A 16,146-nucleotide genomic window follows, 5' to 3' on the forward strand; every position below is an offset into this window, starting at 1 on the left:
GGATAGGAGATATCTATTAGATTGTTAGGGGTCCTACCGCTGGAACCTCCACTGATCACAAAAACAGCTCTGTATCCCCTCCAGTCCCCTGACATTACAAGTACAGCGCTTGGCTATCTACGGAATCCCCATTGAAATTTAATGGAGCGGCCCTACCATAGTGGCTCCATTCATTTCAGGGGGCTACAGGGGGTGCGAGCTCCCATTCTTGTGATTGGTAGGGATCCCAGCAGTAGGACCCCCACTGATCTAATAGTTATCCTCTATCCTGTGGATAGGGGATGACATCAAACGACCGGAATGCCCATTTAAACGACAACATGCCACAGTTTGCATTAGGAATTTTCAAAGTAGTTACTGTACATGGAGTTATGTTTCACTTTGGATAGCACTTTTAGCTAATTTTAGAGTTTTATAAAAAAAAGATTTCTTGAAATAATACTTATAAAACTTATCTAAGCTAAGCCCCCAAATAATTTGTCAGTGGCAGGGCAGGACTGCAATAAAGGATATAGATTTCTTTATACGCAAATTCAAATGCCACAAATTTTATAAATCATGGTAGGGAAAAATGTGAGAGAGTGAGTATTCCAGTCAAGGACGTGGAGGAGGTTAGACTATTAAATTCACTCCTAAAGTCGAATGCACACGGCCGTGAGCGGTCTGTGGTAACCCGGCCTGGATTCCTGCTGAGAGCAGGAGCGCACGGCGTCATCGGTTGCAATGATGCCGTGCGCGTCATGCCGCCGCTGCACTACAGTAATACAATCATATAGATCATACGAGTGTATTACTGTAGTGCAGCGGCAGCATGAAGCGCACAGTGTCATAGCAACCAATGACGCCGTGCGCTCCTGCTCTCAGGAGGAATCCAGGCCAGGTTACCACGGACCGCTCTCGGCCGTGTGCATTCGGCTTAACTGAGGTTGAAAGAGCTAGGGGGCAGGGTCGTCCCTTTACTACCCTAAAACAAAAGGGTGTAAAAATGCCACCCCCACAAGAGACATCAGCGAGTGACATCTCTGCTAAATTGGTTACACCAGAAAAAAAATCTTCCCTTCCCTTCTAAATTTAGAATCTGATCAAAACTTGATTTTTAAACTATCTGGCAAGGGTGGAAATATAGTAATTCTGAATTATGATTCTTATTTAAATGTGCCATTCCCTTCTTGATGACATTTTTATGGCCTTTTACCAGGGGATCCAACTGGTGACGTCTTGAGGAAATTAGAACTTATTCTCATGGAGGGTTTTGAACAAGATGAAATTTATGACCCCCAATAAATCCCAGATACCAACCTTTTATGCATTACCTAAGATCCATTAAAGGGTAACTCCAATAAGAAACAGACCAATGATCTTGGGAATTGATTCCATCTAACAGAACACTATGTGGATGAAATTCTGCATCCATATGTTGCATCATTACGATCATGAATAACAGACACAACTAACGTATTCCACAAAATTTAGGATATTACCATGGAAGATCAGATCATATTGACCTCAATAGATATGAAAGTGCTCTATAGCAGCATGGTGGCTTAGTGGTTAGCACTGGTGCATTGCAATGCTGGTGTCCTAAGTTCAAATCTATCTGACCAAGGGAAACATCTGCATTGAGTTTGTATGTTCTCCCTGTGTTTGTGTGGGTTTTCCTCCCACACTCCAAAGACATACTGATAGGGACCTTAGATTGTGAGCCCCATTGGGGGCAGTTGGATGCTAGTGTCTGTAAAGCGCTGCAAAATATATAAGTGCATAAAATAAATAATACCACATAATTGGGGCCTTAAAGGGGTTCTGCACTTTCAATTAACTGATGATCTATCCTCTGGATAGATCATCAGCTTCTGATCGGCCGGGGTCCGACACCCGGGACCCCCGCCGATCAGCTGTTTGAGAAGGCAGTGGCGCTCCAGCAGCGCCGCTGCCTTCTCACTGTTTACCGCCGGGCCGCCCGCCCACTGACGTCACGACTTGTATCAACTAGAGTGGGCGCGGCTAAGCTCCATTCAAGTGAACAGAGCTTAGCCGCGCCCACTGTAGTTGATACAAGTCGTGACGTCAGTGGGCGGGCGGCCCGGCGGTAAACAGTGAGAAGGCCGCGGCGCTGCTGGAGCGCCGCTGCCTTCTCAAACAGCTGATCGGCGGGGGTCCCGGGTGTCGGACCCCGGCCGATCAGAAGCTGATGATCTATCCAGAGGATAGATCATCAGTAAATTGAAAGTGCAGAACCCCTTTAAGGCTGTTGGACACTATCATGTGACTAGGGGAATTTAAATCAGGCACACAATCAGTTTTTTCTGAAATCTATTCTCCTCCATAATTATTTTTTATTTGAATTCAGATACTACCACCAGATCAGGGGTACCCCTAGGGGCAGCCTATGTGCCTTTACATATGTAAACTTGTTGCTGGGAGGATAGAGTGGTGTTTAGGGAGGAGGAGCAACAATGGACAACCAACATGTTTTTCTGGAGGAGGTTTATTGATGACATGCTTATATTGTGGGATGGATTGTTGAACTCCCACAGGGATTTTGTGGAACATCTCAAAAGGAATATAATAAACATTGTATTCCCATTCTTTATATTACAATCCCTAAAAGGGATGGTGGACTTCATACAGAGGTATATCGGAAGCATACAGCTACTAATAGTTTGCTTTATTGGGAAAGCCAACATCTCCTACCTTTGAGGAAAAGAATACAAAAAAGGCCAATACACGAGAATCAATAGGAACTGTTTGAGCACATCTGCCTTTCTGTAGAAATCGAGTGAACTGAAGGACAGAGTTACAAAGAGGACATTTGAGATAGGTTCTAAGTAAGGTATATAAACACTACCTCTCTTTAAATTGTAGCAATCTATTACAACCACGGAAACAAAAAGTAGAAGAGTGTGAGAATCCCATAAGGGTAATAGGCACCTTTGATAATTAAAATAAAATGTGTTTGAAGTCCTGAGGAAACACTGGAATATTCTTTAAATGGACCCTGACATAAGTGAGGTACTAACATATTATCCCTCAGACACATTTAGAAAAGGAAGATCGATCAGGGATCGGCTAGCGCACAGTTAAAAAAACCTGATAAAATCTGTTTAGAATGCGAACTGTTGGGAATGTAAAAATTTGGGGGGTATGTTGTGTGCCCCTATGTCATAAAATTCTAAAGCTTTCTGAGTGCATCTACGTTTTTCAAACTGCAAGACCAGTGGGGTGCTGTATTTATGTACTGTATGTGTACCTCCCCTCTAAACTATGTCAGTAACACAAAATGAGAATTAGGCCTCTTTCACACTACCGTTTTTTTTTTCCGTTTTGCGGTCCGTTTTTTGCGTTCCGTATATGGTACCATTCATTTCAATGGTTCCGCAAAAAAAAACGGAATGTGTTCCGTATGCATTCCATTTCCGTATTTCCGTTTTTCCGTTCCGTTGAAAGATAGAACATGTCCTATATTTTGCCGCAAATCACGGTCCGTGGCTCCATTCAAGTCAATGGGTCCGCAAAAAAAACGTATCCGTTCCGTTTTTTGCTGAACCATCTATTAAAAATGTTATGCCCAGCCCAATTTTTTCAATGTAATTACTGTATACTGTATATGCCATACGGAAAAACGGAACGGAAACGGAACCACAACGGAAGCAAAAAAACTGAATAACGGATCCGTGAAAAACGGACCGCAAAACACTGAAACGGACATACTGTAGTGTGAAAGAGGCCTAAGGCTGTATTCACACGTCCGCAATGTGTTTTGCGGATACACGGAGACACGGATCCGCAAAACACGGAAAGCGGCAATGTGCTTTCCGCATTTTGCGGACCGCACATTGCCGACATAATAGAATATGCCTGTTCTTGTCCGCAATTGCAGACAAGAATAGGACATGTTCTATTTTTTTGCGGAAACGGAAGCACGGATGCGGAAGTGCGGATCCGCAAATGTGGATGCGGACAGCACATTCCGTCCCCATAGAGAATGAATGGGTCCGCACCCTTTCCGCAAAATTGCGGAAAGGATGCGGACCCATTTTGCGGACGTGTGAATGGAGCCTTAGGACATCAACCACAAACATGATACCCATTTGGTAAATTATATGATGGAATGCCATGGGGGAGGGATTCAAGGACACTTGGGTTCCAGGTTACTGAGGTTTAGTGATGAGCGGGAGGTGCCATATTCGATTTTGTGATATTTCGCGAATATTGGATTGAATATTTGTCTTATATTCGTCGAAATCGAATATTTGTCATTATTCTATTTATCGCGAATAATATGTGATTTAATTCTTCGCCTTTAGCTATTTTCTTTTAACTGTATAAGGCAACTTTCCTATTAGCTGGCTATGGCTATGGCTAATATGTGAATTTTATGAATATTCGCTATATTGCTATATATTATTGTTTTACAATATTATGAATATTCTGAAAAACTAAGTTATAGCAATATAGCGAATATTCGCAAAATACACATATAGACTGCAATTTAGCTAATAAAGTGCTATAATATTTTTTTTCTCTTCTGAAGTTCAGATTTGGAAAAAAATTACACTATTAAAAAAATATATACTATATCACTATATTAGCTAAATTGCAGTCTATATGTGTATTTCACAAATATTCGCTATATTGCTATAACTTGTTTTTTAGAATATTCGTCATATTCTAAAATTTTTAATATGATGAATATTACGAATATTCGAAAAAACTAAATTATAGCAATATAGCGAATATATTAGTTATTTAGAATATTCGTCTTATTTTTTTTTCAATCTGTACTGTTATTCCACTTTGGAATACTCCTCCCCGACAAGCGTCCCCGTCACCATGGGAACGCCTGTGGGTTAGAATATACCATCGGATCTGAGTTTTCACGATCTCAGGGAAAACTCAGATCCGATGGTATTTTCTAACCCACAGGCGTTCCCATGGTGACGGGGACGCTTGTCGGTGAGGAGTATGCGAACGACCGTACAGATTGGAAAAAAATATTGAAAATAACTAATATATTCCCTATATTGCTATATATTAGTTTTTTAGAATATTCAATATTTTATTTTCCATATGAGAACATGATTCCTTCCTGCTTAAGTTGCTTGTGGGCCAATGACTCATTGACTCAAAAGAAAGAAGCAGGGAGGAATTGTGTTTTCAGATGAAAAAAATGACGAATATTCGATATAGCGAATATATATAACACTATATTTGTAATAATCGCAAAGTAGCAAAGTTGCGATATTTGCGATTAATATTCGTTATTAGAATATTTGCGCTCAACACTACTGAGGTTGTCCGTTCTTCACTGAAAAAAGGAACTGGGATAAAGGAATTCTCCAAAAAGAGGCCCAGTGGATTTCAAGGGTAATGACTATGAATCTCCAGGGTCAAAATGAACATTTATCGTTCAGTTTTTTTTTTGTAGCATTTTGTGATCACTCAAAATTGGTTCTTTTTTATTTAAAGGATACCTTTCTGACTATAATTGGCCATAAAGGGTCTAGTCCTATATATTCATCTATAGACGGACCTGTGTGGACCTCAATTGAAGTGTTCTTGCAGAGAATCATCTAACCTCATATTCTAGTGGCACTTTGTATATTTTATTGATAGCCCTTAGCCCTCCTCTTCCTACCTCCCTCTTCTATGCCTATAAATAATGCTTTTCAAAAATTATGTATAATAAATGACATCTAAAAAATAGAATCTGTATGTAGAGCTAACAAACACGAGACAAAATACTTAATTTTTTTTTTTTTTTTATTGTGGAGCCTACAAATGGTGAAAGAAGGAATAATAAATAGATACCACCCAATACCTCCTAATCCCTGTCAGGATACTGGGTATTCTTTTAGATAACTGGGTCACTATAGGACTTATGGTGGGCTTAGCCATGAGAGGTGGGCTCATCCCTGTTGGGGTGGGTGTTCTGCCTGTGAGCAGGGGTAGCAGAGGGACACCACAAGGAAATGAGAGGGTGATCCCAGCAGTGGTTATCTTTTGATCTCCACTGACTAAGCATACTCAACTAACATTTAGTAAGAGGGACCAAGCATCTGGCACTGGGTCCCATGTTGATGAAGCCTGCATCAATAAAAATTGAAAGATGCAAAAAACAGAAACATACAAATATACACAGAACAGTTTTTAAAATAAAAAGGATGAAAGAAAACTGACGCCTACTTTACTCACACAGAGACTTGCAGCTATCAGGTCCTGTGGCAAGACAGAAAGACATGGATCCTCATTCAATCAGATTGGCCTCAAAATGGGGAACTCAGTATAATATAGTGACTCTCATTACATCAACACCCAAGGTGCACCATAATTATTTAGATACATGTCCCTATTAATAATTATGGTGCATAGGATGACAGCAGACCAGAGAGTAAGACTGATTTATAAAACACTGGTCTTTGTCATATTTAATAAGTTCTTTCTTCAACTCACGTGTGCCAATATATGAGAATTTCTTACCAGATGGATCCCTTAAAAAGAGCCTCTATAAGCTGGTTAGTGTTTTGTTATTCAAAGGATGATATTGCTTACACTTACACTTTATCGGTACCCTGATTTCCTTTTTTGTGCATTTTATGCCAATTATGACACATCCTGTCCCAACTGGCCAAGTGGCATCATGTGGTCACAGATGCAATGCAGTTCAGCCAATCAGTCCATAATTATCATATGGTGTCTGCTTTTGGTGGCCACCCTAATGAGACTCCATTCAGTCTCCAACAGCTGCTAAAACAGATAAGCATAAGGACCTTACAGATGTTTTCATAAATATATGAATAGATTATTTCTTGGCCCTAAGGAAAATTCATATTGGCATCAGCAAACGATCCAACCAAGATTGTCTTTTCTTAGTGACTTCTTTAAAAAATACATTTTCTTAGTTGTGTTTTCATGTGTCTAGTATATGTGGATTAGTTTCTTGCATGATATATATATATATATATATATATATATATATATATAAAATTATTTATTAATGTGGCAAATGTTTTTTTTTTTTTCAATAAACCATTCAGTGCATTTTTTTTTCTTCACAGACCATCTAAAGGAAAACCTAGAGGAATACATGTCATATTATCCAAAGGTCAGAATTGTGCGCACCAAGAAACGGGAAGGGCTAATTCGCACCAGGTTACTGGGAGCATCTATGGCTAAAGGAGAGGTTTTAACATTTCTAGACTCCCACTGTGAAGTCAATGTGAACTGGCTCCCCCCTTTACTGAGTAAGTAATTTTAAGTAATGGGTTAGTAAAATACTAGCTGGTAGTTAAGGCTAAAGTGTACTTAACATTTAATGTTTTAATATAAAATGAATTATATATTAAATATATTGAGATATATTTGATTTTGATTAATTGATTTTGCTCTAGCAAAACATGCTCCCAAAGTTTAGGCCTTTCTGTGGCGCTTTCACTGCAGCGCATACAGAATCCATACATTGTAGTCATATATGTGGTGTACGGATTCTGTGTTCTACAACATGCCCTGCAGTGATCACCATTCTCACTGTTAGGCACCATAGTGGTTGTACCAAGCTGGCAGAAGCACGAATAGCTGCTCCTGTCTGCATCAATGATTCTGCCTTACTGTGCTCTGCGAAAGCCTGACTTAGCACATTGGTGTTATGGTATCTTGCACCGATGTGCTATGCAGAGGTTTTAACGGAGTGGAGCAGACAGAGGCAGCTATGTGTGCTCCTGACAGAATGGTGCAACCTTTGGTTTTAAATAGTAAAAATGGTCCATTTCCAGTAGCAAAGCTTAGACTATATGCAGAGGTGGAATGGGGAAAGATATTGTGGATTTTCTGTGTTCAAAGAAGGAAGAAAACATCTGGGAAAAACCATGCTTTCATAACCACATGCTCTTTATCCTTTCTAAATTTCCTAGCTGTTGTCTCAGACCATGTGGGTACCCCATGTCAGGATCTTGCCCGATTCCCCAGGTCGCAGTACCTGATCAGACCGGGATCAGGTCCCAGCGGTCAATCAGGACAAGTACTGACACTACACACACTATCGAATTTGATCACTCTGCTTCCTAGAATCTACCAGATTGCACGGAAGATCAAATTGTTGCCAGATCCTTCTAACAACTAATAAACTTCTGAGATTCGCATTTTAAAGCAAACAGGTAGCTGAAAATTAGGAACTCTAATTGCCTTAAAAAATATTGCCCGTGCTAGGTTAAATAATTGGTTTTAATAAAAATTGAAAGATGTAAAAAACAGAAGCATACAAATATACACAGAACAGTTTTTAAAATAAAAAGGATGAAAGAAAACTGACGCCTACTTTACTCACACAGAGACTTGCAGCTATCAGGTCCTGTGGCAAGACAGAAAGACACGGATTCTCATTCAATCAGATTGGCCTCAAAATGGGGAACTCAGTACAATCTGCTCTGTCCAATTTATAAGAATTGGTCCAGGCAATCTGTAAACCCACCTTTAGAGTGTGACATTTGGGTTGGCTGTGACTATTATGACCGGTCAGTCACGCTGAAATCTGGTCTTAAATGGATTTCTGCCCATAACTCTACACAGGAGAATGCCCGCCCGATAATTGTGGGCTCATTTTTCAGCTCTGCAGTATTTTGGGATTTTCCCAATGACAGCGAGGTATGGAGAGCAGCTTGCCCCCACCCTCCGGAAGCATGCCCCTATCATAAAGTAATAAACCCCTTTGAAGCTGTCCACTATACAGGCATGTTTTTATAAAGTGTCCTGGAGGCCAGTGATCGTTTTCACCTTTGGGTCAGGGACTAAGAAGTTTATGGCGGTGGTCTGGTTTAGGATGTGGGGGAAGATGGAGAGGGAGAGAAGGGACAGTTTTTTTTTTTAATAAGGGGGAGCTCTGAGTCCCCAGAACACAGGCCAAGCACTCATGCTCAGTGTGCCACACCTCCCCCTTTTAGAAGGTGCCTGGGGAGGATGACTCACAGGTACAGTTGAGCGAACAACTGGATATTTGGGTTCGAGAAGTTCGACCGAACTTCCCGGAAATGTTCGGGTTCGGGATCCGAACCCGACCCGAACTTCGTCCCGAACCCGAACCCCATTGAAGTCAATGGGGACCCGAACTTTTCGGCACTAAAAAGGATGTAAAACAGCCCAGGAAAGGGCTAGAGGGCTGCAGCAACATGTAGGTAAATTCCCTGCAAACAAATGTGGATAGGGAAATGAATTAAAATAAAAATAAAATAAATAAAAATTAACCAATATCAATTGGAGAGAGGTCCCATAGCAGAGAATCTGGCTTCACGTCACCCACCACTGTAACAGTCCATTGTCATAAATTTAGGCCCCGGCACCCAGGCAGAGGAGAGAGGTCCCATAACAGAGAATCTGACTTCATGCCAGCAGAGAATCAGTCTTCATGTCATAGCAGAGAATCAGGCTTCACGTCAGCCAAATCTGGAACATTCCATTGTCATATATTTAGGCCCCGGCACCCAGGCAGAGGAGAGAGGTCCCGGAACAGAGAATCTGGCTTCATGTCAGCAGAGAATCAGTCTTCATGTCATAGCAGAGAATCAGGCTTTACGTCACCCAACACTGGAACAGTCCATTGTCAGATATTTAGGCCCAGGCACCCAGGCAGAGGAGAGAGGTCCCGTAACAGAGAATCTGGCTTCATGTCAGCAGAGAATCAGTCTTCATGTCATAGCAGAGAATCAGGCTTCACGTCACCCACCACTGTAACAGTCCATTGTCAGATATTTAGGCCCAGGCACCCAGGCAGAGGAGAGAGGTCCCGTAACAGAGAATCTGGCTTCATGTCAGCAGAGAATCAGTCTTCATGTCATAGCAGAGAATCATGCTTTACGTCACCCAACACTGGTACAGTCCATTGTCAGATATTTGGGCCCAGGCACCCAGGCAGAGGAGAGAGGTCCCGTAACAGAGAATCTGGCTTAATGTCAGCAGAGAATCAGTCTTCATGTCATAGCAGAGAATCAGGCTTCACATCACCCACCACTGTAACAGTCCATTGTCATATATTTAGGCCACGGCACCCAGGCAGAGGAGAGAGGTCCCATAACAGAGAATCAGTCTTCATGTCAGCAGAGAATCAGTCTTCATGTCATAGCAGAGAATCATGCTTCACGTCACCCACCACTGGAACAGTCCATTGTCAGATATTTAGGCCCCGGCATCCAGGCAGAGGAGAGAGGTCCCGTAACAGAGAATATGGCTTCATGTCAGCAGAGAATCAGTCTTCATGTCATAGCAGAGAATCATGCTTCACGACACCCAACACTGGAACAGTCCATTGTCAGATATTTGGCCCAGGCACCCAGGCAGAGGAGAGAGGTCCCGTAACAGAGAATCTGGCTTCATGTCAGCAGAGAATCAGTCTTTATGTCATAGCAGAGAATCATGCTTCACGTCACCCAACATTGGAACAGTCCATTGTCATATATTTAGGCCCCGGCACCCAGACAGAGGAAAGGTTTATTCAACTTTGGGTTGCCCCGCAATATAATAGTAAAATGAAAATAAAAATAGGATTGAATGAGGAAGTGCCCTGAAGTACAATAATATATGGTTAAGGGGAGGTAGTTAATGTCTAATCTGCACAAGGGATGGACAGGTCCTGTGGGATCCATGCCCGGTTCATTTTTATGAACGTCAGCTTGTCCACATTGGCTGTAGACAGGCGGCTGCGTTTGTCTGTAATGACACCCCCTGCCGTGCTGAATACACGTTCAGACAAAACGCTGGTCGCCGGGCAGGCCAGCACCTCCAAGGCATAAAAGGCTAGCTCTGGCCACGTGGATAATTTAGAAACCCAGAAGTTGAATGGGGCCGAACCATCAGTCAGTACGTGGAGGGGTGTGCACACGTACTGTTCCACCATGTTAGTGAAATGTTGCCTCCTGCTAACACGTTGCGTATCAGGTGGTGGTGCAGTTAGCTGTGGCGTGTTGGCAAAACTTTTCCACATCTCTGCCATGCTAACCCTGCCCTAAGAGGAGCTGGCCGTGACACAGCTGCCTTGGCGACCTCTTGCTCCTCCTCTGCCTTGGCCTTGGGCTTCCACTTGTTCCCCTGTGACATTTGGGAATGCTCTCAGTAGCGCATCTACCAATGTGCGCTTGTAATCGCGCATCTTCCTATCACGCTCCAGTGCAGGAAGTAAGGTGGGCACATTGTCTTTGTACCGTGGATCCAGCAGGGTGGCAACCCAGTAGTCCGCACACGTTAAAATGTGGGCAACTCTGCTGTCGTTGCGCAGGCACTGCAGCATGTAGTCGCTCATGTGTGCCAGGCTGCCCAGAGGTATGGACAAGCTGTCCTCTGTGGGAGGCGTATTGTCATCGTCCTGCGTTTCCCCCCAGCCACGCACCAGTGATGGGCCCGAGCTGCATTGGGTGCCACCCCGCTGTGACCATGCTTCATCCTCATCCTCCTCCACCTCCTCCTCATCCTCGTCCTCCTCGTCCTCCAGTAGTGGGCCCTGGCTGGCCACATTTGTACCTGGCCTCTGCTGTTGCAAAAAACCTCCCTCTGAGTCACTTCGAAGAGACTGGTCTGAAAGTGCTAAAAAATGACCCCTCCTCCTCCTGGGCCACCTCCTCTTCCATCATCACCCTAAGTGTTTTCTCAAGGAGACATAGAAGTGGTATTGTAACGCTGATAACGGCATCATCGCCACTGGCCATGTTGGTGGAGTACTCGAAACAGCACAACAGGGCACACAGGTCTCGCATGGAGGCCCAGTCATTGGTGGTGAAGTGGTGCTGCAGCTGAAACTCCACTATGGCCTGCTGCTGCTCGCACAGTCTGTCCAGCATGTGCAAGGTGGAGTTCCACCTGGTGGGCACGTCGCATATGAGGCGGTGAGCGGGAAGGCCGAAGTTACGCTGTAGCGCAGACAGGCGAGCAGCGGCAGGATGTGAATGCCGGAAGCGCGAACAGACGGCCCGCACTTTATGCAGCAGCTCTGACATGTCGGGGTAGTTGTGAATGAACTTCTGCACCACCAAATTTAGCACATGCGCCAGGCAAGGGATGGGCATCAAACCGGCTAGTCCCAGAGCTGCAACGAGATTTCGCCCATTATCGCAAACCACCAGGCCGGGCTTCAGGCTCACCGGCAGCAACCACTCGTCGGTCTGTTGTTCTATACCCCGCCACAACTCCTGTGCGGTGTGGGGCCTGTCCCCCAAACATATGAGTTTCAGAATGGCCTGCTGACGTTTACCCCGGGCTGTGCTGAAGTTGGTGGTGAAGGTGTGTGGCTGACTGGATGAGCAGGTGGAAGAAGAGGAGGAGGAAGCCAAGTAGGAGGAGGAGGCAACAGGAGGCAAAGAATGTTGCCCTGCGATCCTTGGCGGCGGAAGGACGTGCGCCAAACAGCTCTCCGCCTGGGGCCCAGCCGCCACTACATTTACCCAGTGTGCAGTTAGGGAGATATAGCGTCCCTGGCCGTGCTTACTGGTCCACGTATCTGTGGTTAGGTGGACCTTGCCACAGATGGCGTTGTGCAGTGCACACTTGATTTTATCGGATACTTGGTTGTGCAGGGAAGGCACGGCTCTCTTGGAGAAGTAGTGCCGGCTGGGAACAACATACTGTGGGACAGCAAGCGACATGAGCTGTTTGAAGCTGTCTGTGTCCACCAGCCTAAATGACAGCATTTCATAGGCCAGTAGTTTAGAAATGCTGGCATTCAGGGCCAGGGATCGAGGGTGGCTAGGTGGGAATTTACGCTTTCTCTCAAATGTTTGTGAGATGGAGAGCTGAACGCTGGCGTGTGACATGGTTGATATGCTTGGTGACGGAGGTGGTGGTGTTGGTGGTACATCCTCTGTTTGCTGGGCGGCAGGTGCCAACGTTCCTCCAGAGGTGGAGGAAGAGGCCGAGGTGGCAGCAGCAGAAGAGGCTGAGGCGGCAGCAGCAGAAGAGGTAGCAGGGGGAGCCTGAGTGACTTCCTTGTTTTTAAGGTGTTTACTCCACTGCAGTTCATGCTTTGCATGCAGGTGCCTGGTCATGCAGGTTGTGCTAAGGTTCAGAACGTTAATGCCTCGCTTCAGGCTCTGATGGCACAGCGTGCAAACCACTCGGGTCTTGTCGTCAGCACATTGTTTGAAGAAGTGCCATGCCAGGGAACTCCTTGAAGCTGCCTTTGGGGTGCTCGGTCCCAGATGGCGGCGGTCAGTAGCTTGTGGAGTCTCTTGGCGGCGGGTGTTCTGCTTTTGCCCACTGCTCCCTCTTTTGCTACGCTGTTGGCTCGGTCTCACCACTGCCTCTTCCTCCGAACTGTGAAAGTCAGTGGCACGACCTTCATTCCATGTGGGGTCTAGGACCTCATCGTCCCCTGCATCATCTTCCACCCAGTCTTGATCCCTGACCTCCTGTTCAGTCTGCACACTGCAGAAAGATGCAGCAGTTGGCACCTGTGTTTCGTCATCATCAGAGACGTGCTGAGGTGGTATTCCCATGTCCTCATCATCAGGAAACATAAGTGGTTGTGCGTCAGTGCATTCTATGTCTTCCACCGCTGGGGAAGGGCTAGGTGGATGCCCTTGGGAAACCCTGCCAGCGGAGTCTTCAAACAGCATAAGAGACTGCTGCATAACTTGAAGCTCAGACAGTTTCCCTGGTATGCATGGGGGTGATGTGACAGACTGATGGGCTTGGTTTTCAGGCGCCATCTGTGCGCTTTCTGCAGAAGACTGGGTGGGAGATAATGTGAACGTGCTGGATCCACTGTCGGCCACCCAATTGACTAATGCCTGTACCTGCTCAGGCCTTACCATCCTTAGAACGGCATTGGGCCCCACCAAATATCGCTGTAAATTATGGCGGCTACTGGGACCTGAGGTAGTTCGTACACTAGGACGTGTGGCTGTGGCAGAACGACCACGTCCTCTCCCAGCACCAGAGAGTCCACTAACACCACCACGACCATGTCCGCGTCCGCGTCCCTTACTAGATGTTTTCCTCATTGTTACCGTTCACCACAATAAGAAAAATACTATTTGGCCCAATGTATTGAATTCAAATTCAGGCCTTTTTTTACAGACACCTAACACTATCTGGCTATCTATTTAGGTACCGTATTACACTAATAAAGGCACAGCAGTAACGACAGATTTAGCTTAATATAAATTTGAGGCCTAGTATTTAGGCGCTGGATGACAGGTATACATTTACGGACAGAATTAGACTTGGAAATGCACGGTAGCGTGTGAAGTTATTGTGGATGACCCTATCAGTACCTTGAATCTAATATACCCTTTTATGGATAGACTTAAAGTAGGTCTGATACAGCAGAAACCACTAATTTAGGAAATTGCTAAGTTGGGAATTGTATTTCAACCCAGAACAAAAACTGTGCTTTGCCGGACACAAAATAACTTGACCAGCTACAGCAATAACCACAGATTTAGCTGAATATAAATTTGAGGCCTATTATTTAGGCGCTGGGTGACAGGTATACGTTTACAGACAGAATTAGACTTGGAATTGCACAGTAGCATGTGTGTAAAGTTATTGAGAATGACCCTATCAGCACCTTGAATCTAATATACCCTTTTATGGATAGATTTAAAGTAGGCCTGATACAGCAGAGACCACTAATTTAGGAAATTGCTAAGTTGGGAATTGTATTTCAACCCAGAACAAAAACTGTGCTTTGACGAACACAAAATAACTTGACCAGCCTCAGCAATAACCACAGATTTAGATGAATATAAATTTGAGGCCTATTATTTAGGCGCTGGGTGATAGGTATACGTTTACAGACAGAATTAGACTTGGAATTGCACAGTAGCGTGTGTGTGAAGTTATTGAGAATGACCCTATCAGCACCTTGAATCTAATATACCCTTTTAATGAATAGATTTAAAGTAGCCCTGATACAGCAGAAACCACTAATTTAGGAAATTGCTAAGTTGGGAATTGTATTTCAACCCTGAACAAAAATATATCCTTTGCCAGACAGCAGACAGTATTACAATTGGCTGGCCACAGCTGAAACACCAGATTTAGGGTACTGATATTTTGGCAATTGTATTTCACCCCTCAATAAAATAGCAAGCACAGCCAAGCCCCTGATGTAGGATATAGCCAAAAAATAACCACACTATTGATGGTTAAATGCACTTTGTGACAGCTTTCCCCCGATGTAGGATATAGCCAAAAAATAACCACACTATTGATGGTTAAATGCACTTGGTGACAGCTTGCCCCTGATGTAGGAGATAGCCAAAAAATAACCACACTATTGATGGTTAAATGCACTTGGTGACAGCTTGCCCCTAATGTAGGATATAGCCAAAAAATAACCACACTATTGATGGTTAAATGCACTTGGTGACAGCTTGCCCCTGATGTAGGATATAGCCAAAAAATAACCACACTATTGATGGTTAAATGCACTTGGTGACAGCCTGGCCCTGATGTAGGATATAGCCCAAAAATAACCACACTATTGATAGTTAAATGTACTTGGTGGCAGCTTGTGCTGGCGCACCACAAGACACAAAATGGCCGCCGATCACCCCAGAAAAAAGTGACTGAAAAACGCTCTGGGCAGCCTAAAAACAGTGAGCAATTGAATAGCAGCAGTTCAGTGATCCACAGCTGTAGATCGATCTCTGACTTAAGTGTTTTGGAGGAGTTAATCACTGCCTAATCTCGCCCTAACAGTCGCAGCTGCAACCTCTCCCTACACTGTTCAGAGCAGAGTGACGTGCGGCACTACGTGACTCCAGCTTAAATAGAGGCTGGGTCACATGCTGCACTGGCCAATCACAGCCATGCCAATAGTAGGCATGGCTGTGATGGCCTCTTGGGGCAAGTAGTATGATGCTTGTTGATTGGCTGCTTTGCAGCCTTTCAAAAATCACCAAGAAAGCGACGAACACCGAACCCGGACTTTTACGAAAATGTTCGGGTTCGCTCATCCCTACTCACAGGTCATTCTCCATGGCACCTGTCACTGTGGGTTCAACAGCCTTAGACAGTCTATCCGCATTCTCATGGTCGCTCCCCTTCTTGTGCTGGATGGTGAAATCATACTGAGTCAAACTCCATCGCAGCAGTTTTCCATTGTCACCGGCTACATGGTTCAGCCAGCTTAAGGGGTTATGGTCAGTGATCACCGTAAAGTTG

The 16,146-nt window shown here is 44.4% G+C and overlaps 1 protein-coding gene across 1 annotated transcript in view; it reads left to right on the forward strand.

Moving 5' to 3' along the window:
- Positions 1–16,146, forward strand: part of GALNTL6 (polypeptide N-acetylgalactosaminyltransferase like 6) — a 1,751,703-nt gene that overhangs the window by 1,089,794 nt on the left and 645,763 nt on the right. The window contains exon 4 of the mRNA XM_044276251.1: positions 7,059–7,244. Within this exon, the coding sequence (XP_044132186.1) occupies positions 7,059–7,244 (186 nt within the window). The remainder of the gene's footprint in view (positions 1–7,058; positions 7,245–16,146) is intronic.

This window comes from Bufo gargarizans, chromosome 1 (assembly GCF_014858855.1).
Source record: "Bufo gargarizans isolate SCDJY-AF-19 chromosome 1, ASM1485885v1, whole genome shotgun sequence".
Taxonomy (NCBI): domain Eukaryota; kingdom Metazoa; phylum Chordata; class Amphibia; order Anura; family Bufonidae; genus Bufo; species Bufo gargarizans.